The sequence below is a fragment of the Lissotriton vulgaris genome, chromosome 9 (assembly GCF_964263255.1).
Source record: "Lissotriton vulgaris chromosome 9, aLisVul1.2, whole genome shotgun sequence".
In the NCBI taxonomy this organism is placed as follows: Eukaryota; Metazoa; Chordata; class Amphibia; order Caudata; family Salamandridae; genus Lissotriton; species Lissotriton vulgaris.
This window is the reverse complement of record NC_141697.1, coordinates 1,171,129,203-1,171,153,932: the sequence shown is the minus strand read 5'-3', so window position 1 is coordinate 1,171,153,932 and position 24,730 is coordinate 1,171,129,203. Positions and strand designations below refer to the sequence as shown.

The window sequence follows — 24,730 nt, the reverse complement described above, 5'->3', positions numbered from 1 at the left end:
TTCACCACTCCCACCCTCTACCGAGACCTTTTGTGACGCAGCAGCAGCACAAAAGATGCACCATGGTGCTGGGTATTAACATCTGAGAGATGCGTCCCGTTGTAAAGCCCTGCGCCAACAGAAGGCGTTCCGGCGCAGGGGAGGGCGTTCCTGTGCAGGAACGCCTCTTAAAAGAGGCTGAGTGAAATCTACAAGAATTCACTCAGTCACTTTTAGGCCAATGCTGCGTCAAAACCCTGTGCCTGCTTTAAGCAGGCGCAAGGCTTGATGCAACATTGGGGAGATAGGGCCACCCAGAGCATTGCTGGAGCTGCGTCGTAAGCTTGACGCAGCTCCAGCAATGCACTGCTTTTACGGCACAGATGCGTGACGCATCTGTGCCGTTTTTGCCACATTGTAAATGCGGCGCACCATGGGTGGCGGAGCTGCGGCGCACAATAACTGGCGCATCCCTGGGGATGCGCCAGTCATTGTAAATCTGCCCCTATACATTTAGCCAACGAGGGAGCACTTCCTGATTAGACAGTAGAAAGTACTCCAGTTGAGTAAAGGTATTGCACAAAAAGGTGGCATCTTCGTGGACAAACACGCAGGGCATGATTCATTCTGCCCCCAGTTAGATTCGTTTTTTGTGCCCTTCTGCCCTCTGTTAGACTCGTTTTTCCCTTGTTTTTCTGCCCTTCTGCCCTCTGTTAGACTCGTTTTTCCCTTGTTTTTCTGCCCTTCTGCCCCCTGTTAGACTCGTTTTTGTGCCCTTTTCTGCCCTCTGTTAGACTAATTTTTCCCTTGTTTTTCTGCCCTTCTGCCCTCTGTTAGACTTGTTTTTTGTGCCCTTCTGCCCTTTGTTATTCCCTTGTTTTTGTGCCCTTCTGCCCTCTGTTAGACTCGTTTTTTGTGCCCTTCTGCCCTCTAGTAAACTCGTTTTTGTGCCTTTCTGCCCCGTTAGACTAGTTTTTTTGTGCCCTTCTGCCCTCTGTTAGACTCGTTTTTCCCTTCTTTTTCTGCCCTTCAGTCCTCTGTTAGACTGGATTTTTGTGCCCTTCTGCCCTCTGTTAGACTCGTTTTTCCCTTGTTTTTCTGCCCTTCTGCCCTTTGTTAGACTGCTTTTTGTGCCTTTCTGCCCTCTGCATCACCACATCATCACTCAGCGCTACCACATTATCACTCAGCACCACCACATTATCACTCAGCACCACCACAGCACCACTCAGCGCCACCACAGCATCACCCAGCGCCACCACAGCATCACTCAGTGCCACCACATTATCACTCAGCATCACCACAGCACCACTCAGCACCATCCCGGCATCACTCAGCACCACCACAGCATCACTCAGCACCACCACAGCACCAATCAGCACCACCACAACACCACTCAGCGCCACCACAGCATCACTCAGCACCACCACAGCATCACTCAGCACCACCACAGCACCACTCAGCACCACCACGGCATCATTCAGCACCACCACGGCATCATTCAGCACCACCACAGCATCACTCAGCACCACCACAATTCCAATCAGCACCACCACAGCACCACTCAGCGCCACTACAGCATCACTCAGCACCACCACAGCATCACTCAGCACCACCACATTATCACTCAGCACCACCACAGCACCACTCAGCACCATCACAGCATCACTCAGCACCACCACATCATCACTCAGCACCACTCAGCACCACCCCAGCATCACTCAGCACCATCCCGGTATCACTCAGCACCACCACAGCACCACTCAGCATCACCACAGCACCACTCAGCACCACCACAGCACCACTCAGCACCACCCCAGCATCAATCTGCACAACCAATCAACAACAACTGGTTCAAATATGTTCTCTCAATGTTTCAAACTTTATTACAAATGTCACAAAAAGATGTTAATATTTCACTTCTGTTCTTGGATTTTCGTCACAATAAAATACACTGAACTTAATCTTCACAAAAGTTATTTACAAAAGTTTAAGCTATTGCCATTATAAATTAAAATCACTTTTATTTAAGTATTAATTATTTAAAAAAATTAAAGCCACTGTAATTTGTAAGCTAAGTCACGTAAATACAAAACATGTTGCATTACAAATGCTATAGGTGTCACATTTGCGAAAGTTATAACTATTGGCATTGTCAATGACAAAGCTATTAATTTAGCTATTTTCAAAACCAACACATAAATAAAAAAAATTGTCATTTACAAGACCAATAGCTCAAACTTTCCTAATGCGAGACCTATTGCATTGCAAATGCTTGTTTTTACATCTGTCAGTGCTTCCTTTTGAGGTTTAATTTTCGTGACAGGCGCCTCATTGCCTACTTGCAACTATTCTCTGACCATGCTTCAAGGGTCAGAGCAGGGTCAGAGAATAGTTGCAAGTAGGCAACGAGGCGCCAGGAAGCACTTACAGGCTTACAGCAGCAGGTGCCCAAGTTTAAGTTAATTTCTTAGTAACCCTTTTGTAAAAGGTTACAAAAAATTAGCTTCAACTTTTGCACCTGCTGCTGTAACCCTGTAAGTGCTTGGCTGAAAATTCGTCCCCGCTGATTCGCGGATTTTACCGCGAATTCTCGAGATTCGCGGATCGCGAAATCGCGGAAAATCCGCAAATTCCGCGAGCGGAACGAATTTTCAGCCCATGCTTAGTTCTGAACAGTGTTTAGCACTTAAGTGGGTGCTTCTATGCTGGGGTTACAACATACATTTCTCATTGTCCACCACCGCACTATCAACAAACTACATTTCTCATGCAACGTAGGTCACATTATGACGTGCCCCTATGATCCACGTAACACGTGCTGTCATGACTAACACACGTTTTACATATGCTCTGTGTCATGGCCAACGTGTCCCCAATTGGATGGAAGCATGCCAGGCTGGGATACAGGAATCAGAGGGAAGTATCAACTGAGGGCCCTCACGTGCAGTAGACTGTTTAGATCTTTTAGAACCACTTGCTTATTACCATGTTCCCATTACTTCATAAATCATACATAGAGAGACCCTACAATGGAAAACTTTCACCTTACAAGGGCTTAAAGGAGCAGAAAACATTGTTTTTTTGTTGTGAAATAAATAATCCCTTCTCCTTCTGTGGGGCCTTAATATATGGCCCCCCTGGTAACAGTAATTCCTTTTTGGACTCATTAGGGGGTGCTCTCAGTGAAGCACTGCTCATATATTCAAATTTTTCGCTGCTTGCAGATGTTAATCTGCATCTGGAATGTAATGACAGCCCAGGGGTTACTTCCTTCCTGGAAACGGTCACTTTGCTTGACATGAAACAAGTAATCCAGGTATCAACACATAGAGCAGGACATATGTTGGATGCTGTTTGCACCAACCTTATCTCCCTCCAGACAGGCAATCTAATCCCACAGGTCTGGTCTGACCACTGTTTTATTCCATTAGCCTTTCCAATCCCCAATAAGGACAATGGGGCTAAGAAGAATAATACATAGGCACCGAGGCGGAAATGGCATTTATTAGCCATTAATCCTTCCTTACCATTAATCGCCCAAGATACGATTCCAACACTCATGGGGGAACCTGGAGAGGACTATCGCCAGTTCCACAGTTGGATTATGTCTATAGGTGAAGAATTAGCTCCTACAAAGTGTACGGCCAGAATGAGTAAAAGGAACATTCATGATGATCCATGGTTTTCAAAAGAACTGGAGGGACATCATCCTCATTGTAAATAGCTAGAACGCAGATGGAGAAGGGGATATGAAGCTTCCAATTTACAGACCTTTAAAACCTTCAGGAAGCAATATCATTCAGCCATTAAATTTGCAAAAAAAAAATATTTCCATAATAGAATAACCTTGGCAAAGCATAATCAAAACGAAATATTCAAAATTGTAAAATCCTTTACAGATCCCAAAGGTTTATATTCAGAAATCTCCCCTCCCATAAGTTATGCAACAAAATTGCACTATACTTTGAAGATACAATTAAGACCAGTCAAATGAACTTTGAGACCCATAGTATCCTGGATCATATTGAGGGAAAGTGGCCAGATTATAGAGAGGACAGTCCTGGCCTTCAAGTCTTCCAAACTGCCACGCTATCCCAGACCAAGGAGGCAATATTGGCCTGTAAATTGGGCTCTCCATTGGATGCATGCCTCTGACCTTATTACATCACATTATTGATATTGTCAATCTTGTGATTAACAATATTATTAATTCCTCCCTATCCACTGGTATAGTACCGGATGAATGGAAATTTGCCATAGTGAAGCCACTTAAGAACAAACAGAATGTAGATCCATCTAACCTCTCTAATTACAGGCCTATATCTCTATTAACAATCTTAGGTAAGATCACAGAGAGAATAGTGTATGAAGACCTCTCTAGTTTTTCAGAGTCAACACCGATTTTCCATCCCCGCCAATCTGGTTTCTGCCCAAAACATTTGACAGAATCGGCATTACTCGAGATATCAGATACCCTGAATTTTATAATGGACAACGGCAAGAAGGCAGTCTTGATCCTTCTGGATCTATCTGCCGCATTTGATTCCATCTCGCACATATCCTGCTAGTTAGATTGAGATCTTGTGGTATTTCTAATTCTGCATTGGCATGGATTACATCCTTCCTGTCAAACAGGAAGCAGGTCGTCTCGTTGGGATGTTTTCTGCCGTCGGAACGTATCGTTACCACGGGCATCCCACAGGGGGCTTCTCTTAGTCCACTTCTATTTAATATATACATGGCCCCACTTATTTAGCTGATCTCGGCTTATGGGATCGAAATTACATTTTATGCCGATGACACTCAGCTGATCCTGTCATTGGAAAAGAATTCTACTGAAGCCGAAGAACATTTTAAAGCTTGTCTTACAGCAGTCATCAAATGGATGAAAAATAATCATCTCTGCTGTAATACTGACAAGACGGAAATACTACCGATTGGAAAAAACAATTCCAACGAAAAGATTGGTGGCTAGATAACACTGCAGCCCCTCCATCAACGGTGGAGATTGCAAAAAATCTGGGCATATGGTTTGACTCTTCCCTCTCTTTTTTTCCTAAAGGTAACAGGGACTTGTTTTGGCCTTATCAAAACTCTGAGAAAGTTCTTCAACCTGATCCCGCTGGCCGCTAGGAAATCAGTGGCAGTGGCTCTTATACTATCACGGCTGGACTACTGCTCGCAGGGATTAATAAAGCCACCCTTAGGAGACTTTAGGTACTTCAGCATGCAGCAGCCGGATTGGTCCTAGGGCTTCCTCGTAGAGCATCTGCCTCTGCGGCCCTGAAGGCCCTTCACTGGCTCCCAGTTCATAATAGAATCTTGTTTAAACTATTGTTGATGACCTCCAGAGCATACTGCCGCCTGGGTCTGGTATACCTTTCAACAAGATTCAAACCCTACACTACAGCGAGAACACTTAGATCTAGTGCTGCAAACTTGCTTAAAGTGCCTGGCTTCAAACTAACCACCAGGGGAGGGAAATCGGCCATGGTACTGGAAGCAAAAATTTGGAATTGTATGCCAAAGGAACTCAGAGCAATTGAACAGGAGGAGCAGTTCAGAAAGGCTTTAAAGACATGGCTTTTTGGAACATCTGATGCCTGCCGCCTGGCCCTAATGTAGGTCTCAATCTACACGGCTGATCTTTGTCATTTACAGCCCCAGGAGACTTCGTTAGGAGTGACAGATGCGCTCATCAAGCAACACCTTTCATTTAATTTCATTACTTGGAGGCTCTGCAGAAAACTCTTATTATGCAGAACAATCTCTACTCTAGGCCATAATGAGTGGAAGTTTGCTCCAAACTTAAGCCTGAATGAATGAATGAATGACAATTTGTACCGCGCATACTTAGCCCCAAGGGGCATCAAGGCGCAAAACAAACAACAGAAAAGTCCAGGCTACCAGATAACAGGACCAAAGACCACTAGGAGCGCGACCGCTTATATGCCTCAAAATTGTCTACCAAAAATGGCTTACATATAAGTTTGACCGAAACCTTTTGCTTTCCATGTATGAGGCTGCACAAAACAATATGCTATTTTGAATATTACCCATATCACGACTGACAAAGAGTGGTCTGATAATTGTTTTGCTGAATGACATATTCTTTTTTCATCAAATCTGCTACACTGTTTGGTGATCCTGTTCCCCTACTCTTCTCAGGGGATCAGATGATTGACCGCTAATAATCTGCGAGAACTTTAGACCACTGGTTGTAATTGCTTTTTCTTTACCTTTCCGGTACATATTATCAACATAGGGGCCTTTTCTGGTTCTGAAGAATGCCCAAACAACTCTGGTGCTAGCTGGGAGGACACATGTCGTCTTCCTCTGTGTGGGTTGAAAGAACCACCAATACATTTAATTCTTGAACTTTAGGGGCTAATATAATTAGCACTCTTCACCAATAGGTAGTTTTAGTCCATATCCATTCTCCTCAGCAACCCATTCGTTCATCCAAATATCCATAGGCACTCATCAAACAATATGCACTCTGATATCAACCTTACGAACACCTCAGGCGCTCCCCTACATTAGGGTAGGAGCTCACATCTGGATCATAATGACTGGTTTTAGTAGGGGCCCAATGTTGAAGCATACCACCCATTGGGTGGGTTTGGACATTTCATGCTGAAAAGAAAAGCACCTATGTATGTTTTCTATAGCTAACAAGAGCATCTACTTTTTAGCTAAGAATACTTTTGTGGTTATAAGAATTGGAGGGCATTCCTCCTTACTTTCACTCCTCCGCTTGCCTTGATTGTGATATGACTTTTTACATTGTCCTTCTTCTTCAAAAGGTGCAGGGAGGATACAAAACAAATATTATCCAGAGCTGAGAATGCTGAGTGTTTGAAGTATATCCAATTACAACCTCCTCCTTAACCATGTAGCACTCTCAGCTTCACCAGGAGAGCACTAAATATTGATTACATGTCATTCTCAACACTATAATCATGCTTAGCACTCACATTTCTCTTCCTTGTTCTCATCACAATTCCTAAAACCACCATCCTCCTTGTCATTCACAAGACAATCTCCTCCATGTTGTTTACAATCACACATCCACTCATCTTCTCTGTACATCACCAACCAGCGGTGGTCCCTCCATTAGGGCGGAGGAGCCCAACTCACCCCACCACCCTCATATAAAACACATTTTGTTATTGTTTAATTTTAATCCCCCGAGCCATCCCCAGGACTCTTATGCATCTTGGGGGCAGGTCCAGGAAGATGACACTGCTGGTGGGAGAGTGGTGGTGCACTCCCTTCACTGAGCATTAGGGTTTGGCCGGCTGTCTCAGGCCTCATGCACAGTGAAGCTCTCTCCAGGACCAGCTGCATTGCTGGGGCAGTAGAGAGCAGGCACAGGCTCCCAGTCTGCCTGGGAGTGCAAGTTGTCAGCACTCAGGCCAATTCTGACTCTGCTATCATGCATCATGATTGCCTTCAGTGCAGTCTGGGAGACTGTGCCCAGAAGTAGGAAGCGCATGATGCGGTGTGCGACAGCGGCATTGGTGGCGGCGGCATTGAGGTAAGTTTTTTTTTCATTTTATTTTTTTGTCCTCGAATCCCCCTCCTCCACACCTCCTTCCTCTGGCCCACCTCACCACTTTGGCAGTGGACGAGCCGCTACTGTCACCAACCACTTAAATCAACCAACAACCAACCCATATATCCTCCAAGATTAGACATTAAAATATATCAGAGTTTGCATCCTTATTTCAAGTAAGTTCTTTGTCTCCTACAGCCAAAGAAACACCAGGTCTTACTCATTCACAGCAGTTACCCAAAGCTGGACTGATCTTTAGGGGACTGCCACACCTGCTTCACTGCACATTCAACATGAATGTTTTTGCTCATGCACCAATCACTCTCCCATTATTTTCCGAATTTCATTCAATGTCTCTCAGCAAGCCATTCACATTGCGCTTCAGGATCAATCAGTTTCTTCAACTACCTTGGCACTGTCCTAGAACCATTAACTTCCAGAACTCACTAATTATATTTGGAGGTTTTTACCTAAATCTAAACATTAAATTACAGAACAAATTATTCTTCAACGTCCTTTGTGATCACTCAGTGATCAATATGTATACTAAACCCATGCACAGCCAAGGTAAACCCATGGCTCTAACTATATTTTGAACATGCTATACACTGCCTATGTATCATCGACCTGCCTTCTTCTGACCATGTCAACATACACATCTTGGTACGTTTCCTCCTTCTACTTAACCCTAAATGTATCAACCCTTTGCTAAAAAAACAAAAAAAACATTTCTTTTATACAATATCTACAATCGTAAACCAAATTCTTAATAACCTCACATCTTTGCAAATTATTATTTTGTTTGACCAATTCAACCCTCCTCTGATACAGAATGTTGATCCTATTGCCCTCTGAGCACTGTCCCCCCAGAAGCCTCATGCCCAAAATCCCAGAACATACCTCACATTCCCTCTTCATAAACCACTCCTTTATAATTGGTGTAAGAATGCACTCAATATAAATCTACTTGAATACATAACAGTCACCCAAGTACTCTTGTCAACTTTAGTCAATGCTAAATCGGTCTGTTTGTAAGACCTCATTCACTCTCTTTGACCACGCCCACAACAACTACCAAATACTATTAATAATCAGCTCTCTCTGCTATGTACATCTATCACACAATCCATACTCTTTTTAGCCAATATTTCTGAATACATTTCTTCCAAAATTACTAGAGGAATACCTAACAAACTCAGGCATGCTCTTCCAGTCTCTCTGCCCTTACCACTACATCTCCCTCAAGGCTTATTTTCATTTCTTAAATCTGTAAACCCATCATGCGCTTATATGACTCTCTCAACCCGCCAACCATTAAACGTCTATCTCTCACTTCCAAGGTGCTTCTCTTTCCACCCTTTGGGGCAGTTTTACAAGAAACTGAAGCATTTGTACAGATGCCTCAGTTTCCCTGCGCCTCCATACAAACCCTTTTGCCTTTCATATTTACTTGACGGCCCACCATGCCGTAAGGATTGACAGATGGGTCAGAAATTCTGACGCATCTGTTGACCCAAATGTGATGCATTGCTGGAGTATCTCATGAAAGTGACACAACTCCAGCAATTCTCCAACAGGAGATAGGTGAGTCCCTTTTAAAAAGCCTTGTGTCATTCCTCACGCCTGGTATGAGCAGACGTAGGGATTTTTACGCAGTGAAGGTGGAAAGTGATGCAGTGAAATGTTGTAAATTTCACTGCGTAAGATCTACATGGCCTTTCATGTAGGATTGCAGGTATAATGTGACACAGGGCTATACAACATGACACATTGCCCTAGATGCATCACGTTGTAAATGGGCCACAATGTAAAGCATTGTTAACGCCACCACTGCATCACTAAAAGTGATGCAACGGCGGAGCAAAAGTGTCACAAGGGGCTTGTAAATCTGCCCATTTATGTGTAATCATCCATTCAACACTGGTATTTTCCCCTGCTTAAAATATATGGGTATTTTACAAGGGAAGTGGCGGAGTGAGGCGTTAGCCTTTCTGGCTTAACGCCTCACTCAGCCACTTTGGAAATGCAAGGCTGCACCATATTGACCCAGGATCATCTCTCCTTCAGGAAACAACTCAAGACCTGGCTGTTCGAGCAGTAGCGACTCCCCCTCCCCCCAGCGCCTTGAGACCCTAGCGGGTGAATAGCGCGCTCTACAAATATGCTGATTGATTGATTGATTGATTGATTGATTGATTGATTGATTGATTGATTGACAAGAATATGGTGCAGCCTTGCATTTCCCCCTGCGCTGGCGCTACACTTTGCTGCCTAGCACCAATGCAGGCACCTTTGAATCATAGTGCAAGGGGGTCTGCGTCAAGTGAAAGATTGTTTATGTGCAGGAAGGTCCTCTACCTGCACATAAACAATCTTTAAATGCTGTTTTTTAACTTCGATGTGTGCTGCTTAAAGTAGCACACATAGAAGTTCCAAAACAACATTTTTTACAAATTATTCTTTAAGTGCAGAAAGGGGGTCCTTTCTGTACATAAACAGCCATTGGCCTTTTGCTGTTTCCATTTCTCCTACGCAAAGCACGACACATGAAAACAGCAACACAAGGAGAAATGAAACATTTCTCCTTGTTGCGCCAGGCTAAGACCAACTTTTCCCTGGTCTTAATTCTGGCGCTACCTCCTCGTCGTGAAAAGTGACATTCCTGTGGCGATAGGGGATTGTAAATATGACCCATAGTTCCATGATAAACACCCACTGCAAATACCCACCAGTCTTTTTTACAATCAGTAGCACAACTTTCCATCCTCTCCAAAATATTCGAAGACGTGTCTTTAACTGCATTTCATTTTTGTGAACACTGACAAATTGCTCAATCATCTGCAGTGAGGTTTTCAGGTTCTTCACTCCTATGAAACCGCCTTCTTCTATTTGGCTTTATTACTTCAGCTCAGCACAGCCACCTCTCACCAATCCTTTTTTACCTTTTGTCCTTATACTTCTTCACCTATCTGCAGCAAATGACAACATGTTTCAATCTATCAAGCCTATTATTCTTTAAAATGACCCTAATCTTCAGCAACAACTAATGTCTCAAATGGCACACTCCTGCCTTTCTGGCTGATCAGAACTCTGCCATTTGGCAGATCAACCAATCAACACCCCCTGCTTTAGTAGCTAGAATTCCACAGGTGTCCTTCATGGGCCCTCTCATGTTTTCTCTTTATATCACCTGCCTTGGTAACATGTATGTACTGGCCTTTCATGGCAGAAACCTAACTATGGAGCATTGAAAGGCTGTACATTATGAGCTATGCTGAGAGTCGATAGACCGTGAACCTTAACTGGAAATTACACAAATTCATTATATTTCAAATTTTTAATCGCAGGGAGGTTCAGTAATTTGGAAAGCTGTTGACCACCAAGGCTGGCATTCAAACCTAGGTGCACAGTTTCCAAGGTTGCCAGCTACAGCTGTTAGGCCACATCTCATCCCATCATCTCATAATTTGACTTTCCACACTACCTCTAAGCAGATGAAAAGCAAACTATCTTCTCATTCACCTCCTCAGACATGCATACTAGACTGCCTGAAAATACAATAATGGATGGCACCTTGGACCACATGCATCATTCCTGTTAACAACCCCGGCAGGGTGCATTTTGCATACTGCCTGATTCTCGAATAGAAATGCAATTTGTCCATGTACTAATAGTTTACATGAGCATTTGTCCATTTGAAGGTGCATGGTGGCAAAAAGACCTGTCCAATGAATATTAATTCAACAGTTTGTGATTTGCTGCCCCTGTGATTGGCGCCAGTAAAATAATGAAGGCCTGGAAGGCACAGCAGACCTCCATCCCTGCATTAGCTTTCCAAAATGCAAAACATATGTTTTTTGAAGCAGCCCCTTTCACACCCACTCTTAACTGCTATTATGAATGGATTACAAAACCCATAGTCAGACAGGCTTTTCCAACTCATGAAAAGTGTTTCATAAACACCAGAATCGTAAATTACAATTGCAAGCCCAGTGATTTTGTGAATCGCAGGGTTTGCAATTGCAAAATGGTTTTGAACCTCAGGCCATCAATTCCATCATTCTAAACATGTGAAAGAACGAGATCTTCTACTTTCTGTTCTTTCTGTCAACTACCACTCCTCCTACCTCAGTCTACGTTGACCCTGATACCCCAACATTTCTTCATCTTATACAAACTTTTTTAGCCACAGTATGTGGATAGTTATTCATGATAACCACACCTTCTGCATTAAAGTATAAGCTTCTAAGCATATGCATGATCCGCATATGTATCCTTTTCCATACAGCTAATGTGCCGATCAGCTCACTTTTTTTCAGCACATTGGACTTCCGCAATAGCCAGTAGCCTACTCTGGGCCTACCACACTATTGTTTATAGTGCTAGGGCTCATCCCTCAGCCCCACACTCTTCAATGCATTTATGACCCCACTGGCAAACATTGTCAGAACCCATGGTCTCAACATAATTTCCAACACAGTCGACATCCAACTCATCCTCTCACTCACCAACAACCGCACCATCTCCAGAACCATCTTCCAAAGACACATGACAAACATTGCTGACTGAATGAAGAGCAACTGCCTGCAGCTGAACACAGACAGTAGAGAAATGCTGATCTTTGACAACAGCAGCAACACATGAAACAATTCCTGGTGGCCATCAGACCTAGGACCCACACCCACTCCCTACGACCATGCCAGAAATCTCGAAATCATCATTGACAACAAGCTCACTATGAAATTACAAATCAAAGCGGTCTCATCCACCTGCTTCCTCACTCTGTGCATGCTACATAAGATCTTTAAGTGGCTAGTCCCTATACACACAAGACACACCGTGGCACAGGTCCTCTTCACCAACCTACTGGACTATGGTAACGGCCTCTATGTAGGAATCGTTGCACACTTTCTACAGAGAAATCAAACCATACAGATCACAGCTGTCTCATCCCTGGCTTTCCCCCAATGAACCCACATCACACCCCTCCTCAGGCAACTCCTTTGACTCCCCCTACAGAAGAGATGCCAATTCTAGCTGCTTAGCAACCCACACAAGACTCTACACAACCAAGGACCCGCATACAAAAACCACCACCTGCACTTCCACCAACCATTCAGTAGATTACAGTCTGCCTTCCTTTCACTTGACAATTCTCCCAGCATCTACTAAAGCAGAAGTGGAGGACGCTCCTTCTCCCACATTACAGCAAAGACCTGGAACAGCCTTACTATGCACCTCCGGACATCACTTCTGGAATTTCGAATGGACCTCAAGACCTGGCTGTTTGAATAAGCCTCCAGGACCTGCAAGCGGCTATTGGGTGATTAGCAGCGCTTTATAAATCCTGATTGATTAATAAACGTAACCACCAAAATCCTATAAATCTCAGCTATGTAATCTATTGCTTAGGATACTCAGACATTCGGGGTAGTCTCAGGGTACAGCTTGGAACTTTGCAAAAAAAAATAACTATTCTTAATCCTCTTTAGGTGTCAAGATTACTTCATCTGTAAATAGGATCAACAAATAAATGTATGAACAGTTACTATCTCAGACTACAATTAAAATGCTTGTATGGCATTGACAACTTATTAGTATCATGGGTCATTGTCATATTATTAAAATTAATATCCTTTTTTACCTTTTTCATGTCAATCCACTCCAGGTGGCACATTTATTTTGTAAAAGGCTTGAGGGAGCAAGATGTAGCTTTGTATGGGATATAAAAAGGCTAGGGGGTCAGGAATGTTCTTGAAAATGCCCCCTTTCGAGGGGGTGGTCTCTTGCAGACTTCAAGATCAACTTTTGGGCCACCATTGTCTCTCGTATTAGGTGTCTTCTTGTTGATTGTCAACAAGATTGTAATATGTTCATATATCAAATGGGTCTTGTCCCCGATTAAAGCTCTTACTGTGCCAGTATGCAGACCATAATTATTTCAAATGGGAGTGATATAGGGTGCTTATCGGTGCGCACAAGATATGGGTTGATAGTTGTTCTGCTTTTCAAATCCCTTCACTAAATTATTGTTAAAAATGGGTTTTCCAGTTTGATAGGGTATGCACCTAAGCCAGACAGAACCCACCACTCTAGTCAGAGTAAGTAAGTTAAACACCTAAGGTAACCAAGGCTCACCCCCTTGGTAGCTTGGCACAGGGCAGGCAGGCTTATCACAGAGGCAATGTGTAAAGTATTTGTATACACACACACACACACACACACACACAGTAACACAGTGAAAACACTACATAAGGACACCACACCTGTTTAGATAAATAGCCAATATTTATCTGGGGAAACAACCATTACAACACAGTCATTACAACGCACTACCTTTACAACACAGGTGTTACAACGCAACTGCATTTACATCGCATGCCATTATAAAGCAGGCCTTACAACGAATGTCACTACAACGCATGCCATTACAAAACATACCATTACAACGCATGCCATTACAATGCATTATACGGTAAGTAATGGATTTCTTTTGTTTTAGGGTGGGTATGGGTTTGAGGGTACATGGGAATAGTAATTTTTACCCCCACACTATCCAACACTTACCATACTGTTGCACTCACTAGAGTGGGAATAGTAATTTTTACCCCCACACTATCCAACACTTACCATACTGTTGCACTCACTAGAGTGGGAATAGTCATGTTTACCCCTACACTATCCAAAACTTAACCCACTGTTACCCTAAAAGTATTTTGTGTTGTAATTGTATGCGTTGAAATGGTATGCATTGTAATAGAATGCATTGTAAATGTTTCTAAAAATGCATTGTGATGGCATGCGTTGTAAAATCATGCATTGTAATAGATGTTGCAATTTTAAAAAAATGCCTTGTAAAGGAATGCATTGTAAATGTTTGGTCGTAACGTCATATATTCATTTATCTGAATAAAACAAGACCAAAACAACAAAAGTGTAAAATACACAAATCACTTAGAAATCAAAAATAGCTCCAACCGGAGATGGGCCCTGGCATTCCAGGTAAAGTCCTTGATGGCCCTGAGACTTGATAACAAGAGGCACGCTCAGCTCCAGCCCTTGGAGAACCTTAGAAGCAGATGTAGAAAGCAAAGCCCAATCCTTTGATTCTCCAGACAGAAGCAGCAAGTAGCAGGCCAACACAGCAAAGCAAACCTCAAAGTGGCAATCCCTCCTGACAGCTATCCAGCTCTTCTTCCAGGCAGAATGTCCTCAACCCAGAAGTATTCTGAGTATATGATGTCAGAGGTTCAGTACGTATACCCATTTCAGCCTTTGAAGTAGGAAAGCTTCACAGGAAAGTCTTTCTAGTGCACAAGACCCTGCCTTCCTGCCCTAGCCCCAGACACACTACAGGGGGTGGAGACTTTTTTGTAAGAGGACAGGAACAACCCTATTCAGGTATCAGTGTCAACTACTCCCAGCACTCTAGCTCAGGAAGACCTAGCAGCCTGGTGATGGGCCATCTGGATATGCAGGGCACACCTAAGCTTTCTTTGTGTGAACGTCTAGAGTGAATGCACAAACAGTCCAACTGTCATCCTGACCCAGAGATGTAATCAGAGACAGGCAAAGGTAAGAATATTTAAAGTAAGAATATGCCAGCTTTCTAAATGTGGCATTTTTGAGACTTGTCATTTAAAAACCACCTTCACAAACAGACATGTTTTTAAATTGTGAGTCTAGAGACTCCAAACTCCAATTTTCTATCAGCTTGTAAGATGTTACAAGGCAGTTGAAATGCTAACTTAGTAAAAAGCAAAATTAGCCGTATTTCACTACAAAGATATGTAAAACATAACAGTACATGCCCTGCCTTTTAAATACACCGCACCATGCCCATGGGGCTACCTTGGTCTACCTTAGGGATGCCTTATATGTAATAAAAGGGAAGGTTTGGGGATTGCAAGTGGGTGCACTTGCCAGGTCAAAATGGTAGTTTAAAACTGCACACACAGACACTGCGGTGGCAGGCCTGAGACATTTTTGCAGAGCTACCCATGTGGGTGGCACAATCAGTGCTGCAGGACCACTAGTAGCATTTGATTTACAGGCCCTGGCACATACAGAGCACTGTACTAGAGACTTACCAGTAAATCAAATAGGCCGATCATGGAGGAACCAAATATAATTACATTTTAGACAGGGAGCACTTGCACTTCAGCGCTGGTCAGCAGTGGTAAAAAGCACAAAATCCTAACACCAGCAAAAACGGAATGCAGCACACAGTCAAAAACAGGTCAGAGGACAAATTACAGGGAAACCACGCCAAAAGACGCCGGGTCTAACAACTGTTATACACCTCTCTGGCCGTCAATTTTTCATAATGCAATCGCCACATTGTGGCACTCCTGTGGCACTAAAGCTGCTGGGCAGCTGTCTGACCAGCAGGGTTTTTTTTTTACATTTGCTGCCCTTCAGCGGGAATTTGGTCTGCCTCATAATGATTTCTTCAAATATCTTCAGGTCCGGGACTATTTTGTGCGTAAAGATGTTAGTAAGATTATTAGTAACGACCTCGATTTACTGTCTTATATACATTCAGGCGACAGCAAACTTATCATAAGGATGCTGTATTACTTAATGACTGTCAGCGAGGAGAATGACCTCGGTATCCCTGCACAAAAGCTCTAAGATCGACTTGCGAGTTCGGGCATTGGACATTAAGGGTTCCTTTGAAGCTATCTGCTCTTTTGTTGATTCTGTTAATATCTGGTTGCAACAATTTAGAACCCTTTGTATGTTGTACTACACTCCTGAGGAGGTGGGTAAATGGGGTTTAAATAAATCCGGCAATAGGTACGGCTCCCAAGGTTTGGATTAGCTACTGCAGATATAGTCCATATGTTTGCTAGTTGTCTGTTATTAACACACCTTTGGAGCAATATAGCTCAATATCTCTCTCAGCTTTTGAAGTTGGCTTGAATTTAACTGGCAGAGATATTATGCTGGGTAGGAAAGCAGATGGAGCTCATCAGATTGCGGCAGCCATCTCTGTGGCTATCATCGCAGCACGTTTATGTATCGCGAGGGAATAAAATGCAACTGCACCCCCTACAGTGTACCAGTGGGGGGTATAACTGGGCAGACCAGAGAGACTGACGTTTCCATTCTACCGCGCAAGGGTAAAAAGGGCATCAGTCATATCAATCAAATTTGAGCTCCCCTATTTTGAAATTAGAGGTCTTCCACTTGTACTATTTTTAATTTTTTTTTAAAAATTAATCTATGAATTTATGATATGAGTATGTAAAGAGTTATGTTGACATCTGTTATGGAGCTAATTCCTGTTGTTCTAGGGCTTGTTTGTCCCCCTGTTTTTTTAATTTATGTATGTGTACCCTAATGCATTTTTGTACTGCATTGGACTCCAAATAAAACATATTTTAAAAAAATGATTTGACTGAACACCCTACCAAGCTGTGCTGCTATAAAGAAGTAAACTGGGATAACCAGTGCAGAACACGTTTGTGAACTGGGGACTTGAGCCTCATTATGAGCAGCCAATCGTAAACAGGTAAGCCAGAGTAAATATTTTAGCCTCTGAAACTATCAAAGGCCTTTACATAGAAATGATAAATGACTCTCGTTGGCCCTCATTATGTCTTGCCCCTGAACTCTGCTGGGAGATACTGGGGACTGAATGATTGAATCCTGCCAATGGGTCCTGTAAATTAACAGGAATTATATAAATGAAAGTACCCGCAATGGGGAACAACCTGCCAGACCCAGAGTTACCAGTTTTGTTGGTATAGGTGTCCTCAAATTTCCAGTTCTCTTAGCAGGTGATAAATCTCTGTACAGGGTCCATTGCAGGTATAGGGATTTTAAGCAGGAGGGCGAGAGGGCGTTTTAGGATTGGGGAGGCTTTGCCTCTCTGGGAAGAGTTTTGTTTGCTTCATGGTGCTGCAGTTATGGGTGTGGGTCAAAATCCCTTTTACATCTATCCCCATGATTTTACTCCCTAAGGATCCCATAAGGGTTACTTCTCCTGACAACTTTCAATGAACAACAAGAAATCATCTCTCTAGGAATGTTTTAAAAATAATTCAGATTTCTTTAATTTTAAAAATTAAACATCAGAGTACCATTCTTTTCTAAATCGCTTACTGACCTCGTGTTAGTCCACGTTTTTCCCTCTAGAAAGGTTTGACCCCATCAATACCTCTTCCACTCAACCTTGTGACATTAGTTGAAACTTACTTGTATTCACAGGAGTTAGGATTTTGTCTTAAGTTTGTCTTAAGACAGACTTAAGACAGACTTAAGACTAAATCCTAACTTAAGTCTGTCTTAAGACAAACTTAAGACAAAATCCTAACTTCTGTGAATACCAAAAGTAGTAAGTTTAGGATTTTGTCTTAAGTTAGTTCTGTGAATTGGGCCCTAGAAGAGTATATTTTATCAGGGCAGTGTGACTGGTGCAGCCGCACTGGGCGCTGACCTGTGGAGGGGCGCTGACCTCAGGTTGGGGTGCTGTGTTTAGCAATAACTTATGATTGGAGAGATGAGGGACGCTTTTGCCCTGTGGTAGTGAGAGAATCGGAGGAGGCGGTCATGGGGCGTGGGGGCGCCATAAATGATTGTCGCACCCACCATGCATTTTATGATCATCAATATAATCACAATAGGTTTCAAAATCAATATTGTGAAACGGCAGCTGCTAGAGGGTATGTGTGTTTGAAAGAGCTCCTTACTTTATGTCGTCATCACTGGCAAACATGACGACCCCTCTGGCGTTCGAAAATTCCAGAAGCTGCTTAATGACCTTGTCGGCATCTTCATTTTTGCACTCGTGGGGGATTCTCACAGTCTGAGCAATGCATACGCCTCCTGTTAGGAAAAAAAAAGAGGAAACAGTGAATTAAAGGCTGGAACGATAAACACCCAAAGATGTAAAGAACACAAAAACATGAGGAACAGATGAATTGTAACGTTTGGTTCACAAATGTGGCTGTGAATTTATGTTTTCCAAGTTCCAACATAAACAACTTCAGGGTCATATGTATTAAAACTGAGGTTACAAAAAACATTCTAAATTTGCATCCTGTCGTTTGCTACCATTAAATTAGTATGCGATCCAACCAATGTACTAATAGGTTCATAAATTAATGATTTGGAGTCGGTCGCCGAATGACCTACCTAGTGAATATGCATTATGCAGATTGCAAGTGACTCCCTCGGATTGGCTCCAAAGACAGGGGCCTGGGCCTGCAAGATACAAGCCTTGCTTTTAAATGTTTTCAGTTTGGAAAAACTTCAGTGAGAGTTAGCAGTGTACCCTGGACCACTGCATACTACTCCTGAAGCTGCCACAACAACTCTCAAAAGGGAAGAGGTCCCTAGGTGAATGAGTTGCCACACCAACTTGGAAGTGAGTAACTTATCAATGGTTTGGTACCAGAATATTTCGGTCACATAGGCTATTGATTCGGTATTTGGAAGAGACACCCAAAATACTTCAGTTTCAACTACCAAATGAGTAACCCTTTCTAACCTCTTCCATGCTCATGACGAGCTCAGCTCGTCATGAGTCACGGTGCTGCTGTGCTCATGACGAGCTGAGCTCGTCATGACACGCGCGGCGCTCACACGCAGGGATAATTCCCCCGCTCTGCTGAGCGTTCTATGAAAACGGGCGGGGTCCGGGGTCATGACGAGCTCGTCATGAGCACAGAGCCACTGTGCTGCGTGACGAGCTGAGCTCATCACGCGCACCGCAGCGCTGTGTTTGCACACCCTTCCCCCAGCACAGTGAGGGAATTAGCCCCGCGGGGAAGGGGCTAAACCCATGTTATGATTGTTTAAAACATTCTGAATCGTAAAATGAGTTTAGTTCATATGTACAGCGGCTTTTGTGGATGCAAACCCTGAATTCTACTGATTCTTAGGATTTTGAATATGCGGCCATTCAATACTGCACATGTAATGTAAGTCTGTAGGTTATCAATTCTGCCCGTAGGATATAAAAATATTTTGTCCCCTCAAAACAACACAGAATGTGAGATGTACAAAACTATTAAATGTGTAACCAGTGGAAAAAAATCAACCAGAGAAGTCTGCAAGGCGCTCGAACGTGGCTATTTTTATCTCTGCATTTTGGAGGCCAATTGTGCTAGTTAATATTATAATTTTTTTCTAAACAAAATGAAAAGTCTTCCTGGATGTTCAAATTACATGGGTTGGACTATCGATTGGGAAACATTTTAGCCAAAATATTGAGGACAAAAATATTGAAAAATAAGTGCAGGTACGAAGGTTTATATTTACTTTTTTAACTCCACCCCTAAGTACCTTAAAGCTATATATATCGTCAAAGTTCATATATGTAGAGTTAGGAAGTTAAAATGTATGCATACTTACCTTTTGATATTTTTGTTCTTAATATTAAAGAATAACGATAGTCCCTAATCGACTCATAACATTACATACAATTCCATTTCTATTTGGATGTTGTTGGTAATTCTTGACATTTTCTTCCATGTTCTCTTCGAGTAATGAAATCTGTTTGTTTTTTATGGAATACATGTAATCATTGCAATCTTAACCCTTGTTTTTATTACTGCTATATTACATCTTTCTTTACTTAAAGTGTAGCATACAAAGAAGAATCGGAGCAGTTTGAGATATTTGTTTAGGAATGGAAACATAGACAAGAGTTTGCTTTTTCTTGTCAATATTTGACTTGAGAAATTAGATCTCTTTCCTGAGATGAGAGTGCAAGCTTTGAAGGATCCATGGATGAATGTGAGAATATAAGATACCCAAACCCTAATTTTGTGTCACTGAGGACAAGTGCGGCGCACAAGCATGTTTTGTCATTAACCTGAAAGACCAAGTGCCTCTCTTGACTGTTACATGTTGTTGGTGCAATCCAGTTGCATGGGTGTAAGAGGGAGAATAGATTTGTAAGTAGCGTGGTAGACAGGTAGCCCACATTTGAGCCTGTCTGATGGCATAGAATGAATAACATCAAAAGCGGGAACAGCTTAATCGACCCTTGCAGAGGACATATTATTTTTAGTCCAATCCTTCCAGCAGCAGTAAGATTATTCTTCATTCTTGTGTGGGGGTGCCCTCATTAAGAAAGTGTAGTGATGGCCTCATGGTGTGTGAACATTAGACACTTTCCTAGCCCTACAATTAAGTCACTGAATCCCAGGCGGTAGCCACAGTAAAGGGAGGTGGGAAACCAATGGGCAGAGACTGAGACGCAAAGTACAAGGCTGGAATCCCAGGGAGTGGAGTGAAGATTCCATTTGAGTGACAAACTGAACAGATATAAATGAATTAATTTCTTTATTAATTTAGCTTCATATTGTCCGTGAAATACAGTCTTTGTTTGAAATTCTTAAACAAATTCGTAGCAATAATAATAAAGTGTTTGCATTTTGCAAAAAGGATTAACTCAGACCTCCATATTTAATTTATTAGGATTACTACAACACTGAGGTCTGTGACAACATATGGGAAAGAGCTTGGTATTCCTAACAAAATTGTTCCACACATTTATTTGCACTTTAGTCTCTTTACTAGGTCTTGCATACAGGCTGTCTTTTTGGCCAGACCTATTGTTTCCAACACATACAGGTTAACCGACCTTTCTTTGCAGTGCATTGGAGGGATACTTTTCTGTCTCTCTTCCTCCCTGTACCCAATATCATCTCTCTCTTCTCCAAATTCTCACCCCGTATCCTCTTTGTTGTGAAGTCAGCACACTAGTAGTTGGGAGTGGGCGGAGCTAGGGGGCCAGAGGAAGAGGAGGAGCAGACACAGGAAAGGGCAGTTAGAGTAGGGACAGGGCACGAGCTAGATGTACTTAATAAAGCTCCAGTTTAGATGAAACCAAGTGTTTAATATTAAATAATTGAAGGCTGTGAAAACCCCGAAACAAGGCACAAAATACTGAGAGGGCATTGGTCGCTAAAGGAAATTATCAAGAAAGCCGAAATTGGAATGCAAGTCCAAACAAGAGACAAATTGAGGGACGTGCATCTGAGTACAAAACTTCGAAATACCTGGGAAGAGAATACCCAGAAGTCCAACAAACACAAAAGGAGAGAGAGAGAAGGCAGACCAGCGAAAAGACAACAGGGGAGACACTGTGACAAGTAAAGTGACAAGGAGTACTCAGAGTCAGATTACTCAGCATCCGACCACTCAGAATCAACCAAAAATGATTCAGAGTCAATCATCCAAATAACAACTCCCAGGAGTCACTCAAAGTATGACACACGCTACTCTGACGAGGAGGGAGCGTCCAGTGGGACAGATTGCACTCCTGGACAAGATGGCACTCTGCATAACAAGTGGGGGAGAAAGACAAACCATAGAAGAAGGGGCCGCAATGGTCAACAACGAACATCGACGCCGGAACATCAATCGCCAAGGAGTGAAGATGAGTCAGAGGAAACAGCCGGCAGGAGAACACATCACCAACAGATCAGAGATACGAGAGCACCAAACAATCGGGAAGGAGAACCACATCGCGCAAGACGGACTGGTCCCTCACAACAACAAGCAAGAAAAGATCCATGCATCCATGGGCCCCGCGACAACGAAGCAACAGAGCGGAGATGGGTAACCTCCAGCGAGAAGGACGAAGAGGCAAAAGCTTGGGATCAAGCACAAGGAACAAGCACGGAATTTTCAAACAATCTTCCAAATGAGACAACATTGAAGATATTCCAACAAAGACACACGGAGAAGCTTTTCAAAGACAATTCCGAGGTGGAAAGCAGCTCGTCACGGACTACCCGGTTCCGAAGAACACCTGGTAAGACATTCTCAAAGGAACACTCACAGAGGGAACTGACGGAGCACCCCTCTGATTCAGAAAGCACGTCGGTTCGATCCTTTGAGTTGGCAGAGTCGTGGTCCCGACAACGACCACGCGCAACATTCTTAAAGGAACATTCTCAGAGGGAAGTGACGGAGAACCCCTCTGATTCAGATAGCATTTCGGTCCGATCCTTTGAGTCGACAGAGTCGTGGTCCCGACAACGGCCATGGCGCCAAGCACCTGAACACATCAGCAAACCAAGGGACACTCTTCCTGTCAAAAGTGACATGTCTCACACCAATGTCAATGCACACTCGATCATTCCACCAGACAACCTGTCACATCGATCACAGGTGTATCGTGACACAAATACTACACCGCCACCCCGGGTAGGGGCAGCAAGGTTGACCCGAAGGTCCTGGTCCTGGTCCTATAAAATGGAAACAGACATCGTGGCTATTAGCACCCAAACAGAGACGGACCAACCAGTCGATCTGCAAAGGAAGCCGGACACGTCAGGAGAGCCAAGTCATCATCGGAAAAGAACGAAACACACAAATACCCAGCCAGTTCCACGGTTTGCCTGTTCTAGGCGCGAGCAGGAGTGGGAGAGACAACCCGAGACGGCCAATCAATCTCCAAGCCATACCAAGATGACCTCCCCAGTTCATACCCCACCGGCTGGCATCCCAGACTCGAAACAGGAAGACAGTGTTGCTCTTGACCTGACAAGGCAAAAGGAAGTAAAAATACATGCAGACACTCGGAAGGGAACTAGAATTACATCCCCTTGGAAAAGAGGCCGAGCGTCACGTGAGCACGAGTCACAAAGGAGGACAGACTGCCGATATCAAACTGAGCTCTCCATAGGCACCTCAGACACTGAAGGCTCCATCTGTCCAGACTTCAGCAGTAGAGCTGGTCTATTCAAGGATGAACCAGTGGTGATCACGAAGAGGAAAGGAACCATGTTGACTGCGGAGTCCGAGCAGCGGCTAGACAGGAGAAATATCTCACCCTTTAAGGAACTGTCACGAGGCACCTCCAGAACCCTGATGAGTGAAATGGACACTCTCAGTTCGGATGAACTGCATCCTGATGATCGTGAAAGCACTGCTCTGATCATTGAGACACTGAGTACTAATAGACCGAGAGTCAGGTCGCCACGACCTCATCGCGACATACGTCCACCCAAGAGACTGGTCGTGGAGATGGACTGAGAAGTCAGTATGTTTTGTTTGTTTTGTTACAAAGGGGGGAGATGTTGTGAAGTCAGCACACTAGTAGTTGGGAGTGGGCGGAGCTAGGGGGCCAGAGGAAGAGGAGGAGCGGACACAGGAAAGGGCAGTTAGAGTAGGGACAGGGCACGAGCTAGATGTACTTAATAAAGCTCCAGTTTCGATGAAACCAAGTGTTTGTATTTATTGTAGCAGGATGCTACACTCTTGTTTCTCAAACTCCCTGTTTGTTAACAGTTGTTGCCACCCACCATGCTGTCAATGCAGAGCCATATCAAAATATATTCGTAACCATTTTAAGATGTTAATGTGTGGCAGGTATGTGTAAATGAGTTTGTTTTACTATAGCAGATTCCATTCAAAGATGGCTGCTGCACATGCATGCTTACTCAGAATGTCCATCTTTGAAAGGGATTTGCTCAAGCAAAATGCATTCAAAGACAGCCGGTGTAGATGCACCTGCTTACACTGTGGACATCCTTATATGCATTATTGTTCCAAGGTGTCCACAAACGGATGCATAGATGCGCATTAGCAGCAGCCATCAAGCATAGTGATAAGAATTGCCAGATTGCCAAAGCCAATACATTTCACAGCTGAGAGGTATTGCCATTGTCATTGCTTGTTTTTGTTTTATATACAACTTCAACAAACTAAGGGAATGACAGAATCTTCTATCATAAAAAAGGGAGTTGTGTGGTCATGTGTAGGCGAATGCGAGGATTTCACCTGAGAGATTCGAAAGAGTTACAGCTCTAGCCTACACAGCACCACACAAACACTTGTTGGATATTACTGACTAAGAGCATGCAGATACGACATGCACAGGAACATGATATGAGAGCTCTGAATATAATTAAAGCATAGTTTGAAATCGACATAATAAATAAATTGATAAACGACTAAAATAACTTGAAGTCTGGAAATGTTATTTCTGAACACTAGATATGACACAATGAAGAAAATAGTAAATACACATTCAATAATGACAATAAACACAAAATAACAAACCAGAATTATAAGGAAGGGAAAGGTTATTTTTCAACGTGAATAAATTGGTACAGGGCCTGTGTTGAGAATGATGGGAAGACCCGGATATACATATTAAAATTATTACTCATTTTACATTTGAGGGCGAAAAGATCAATTACCAGAAAGTGGTGTACAATC

The 24,730-nt window shown here is 43.2% G+C and overlaps 1 protein-coding gene across 1 annotated transcript in view; it reads right to left on the bottom strand.

Moving 5' to 3' along the window:
- The window catches only part of GRM7 (glutamate metabotropic receptor 7), a 1,698,774-nt gene that overhangs the window by 940,944 nt on the left and 733,100 nt on the right, over window positions 1-24,730 (bottom strand). Inside the window, exon 3 of the mRNA XM_086939213.1 lies at window positions 18,238-18,373. Coding sequence (XP_086795339.1) covers window positions 18,238-18,373 — 136 coding nt within the window. The remainder of the gene's footprint in view (window positions 1-18,237; window positions 18,374-24,730) is intronic.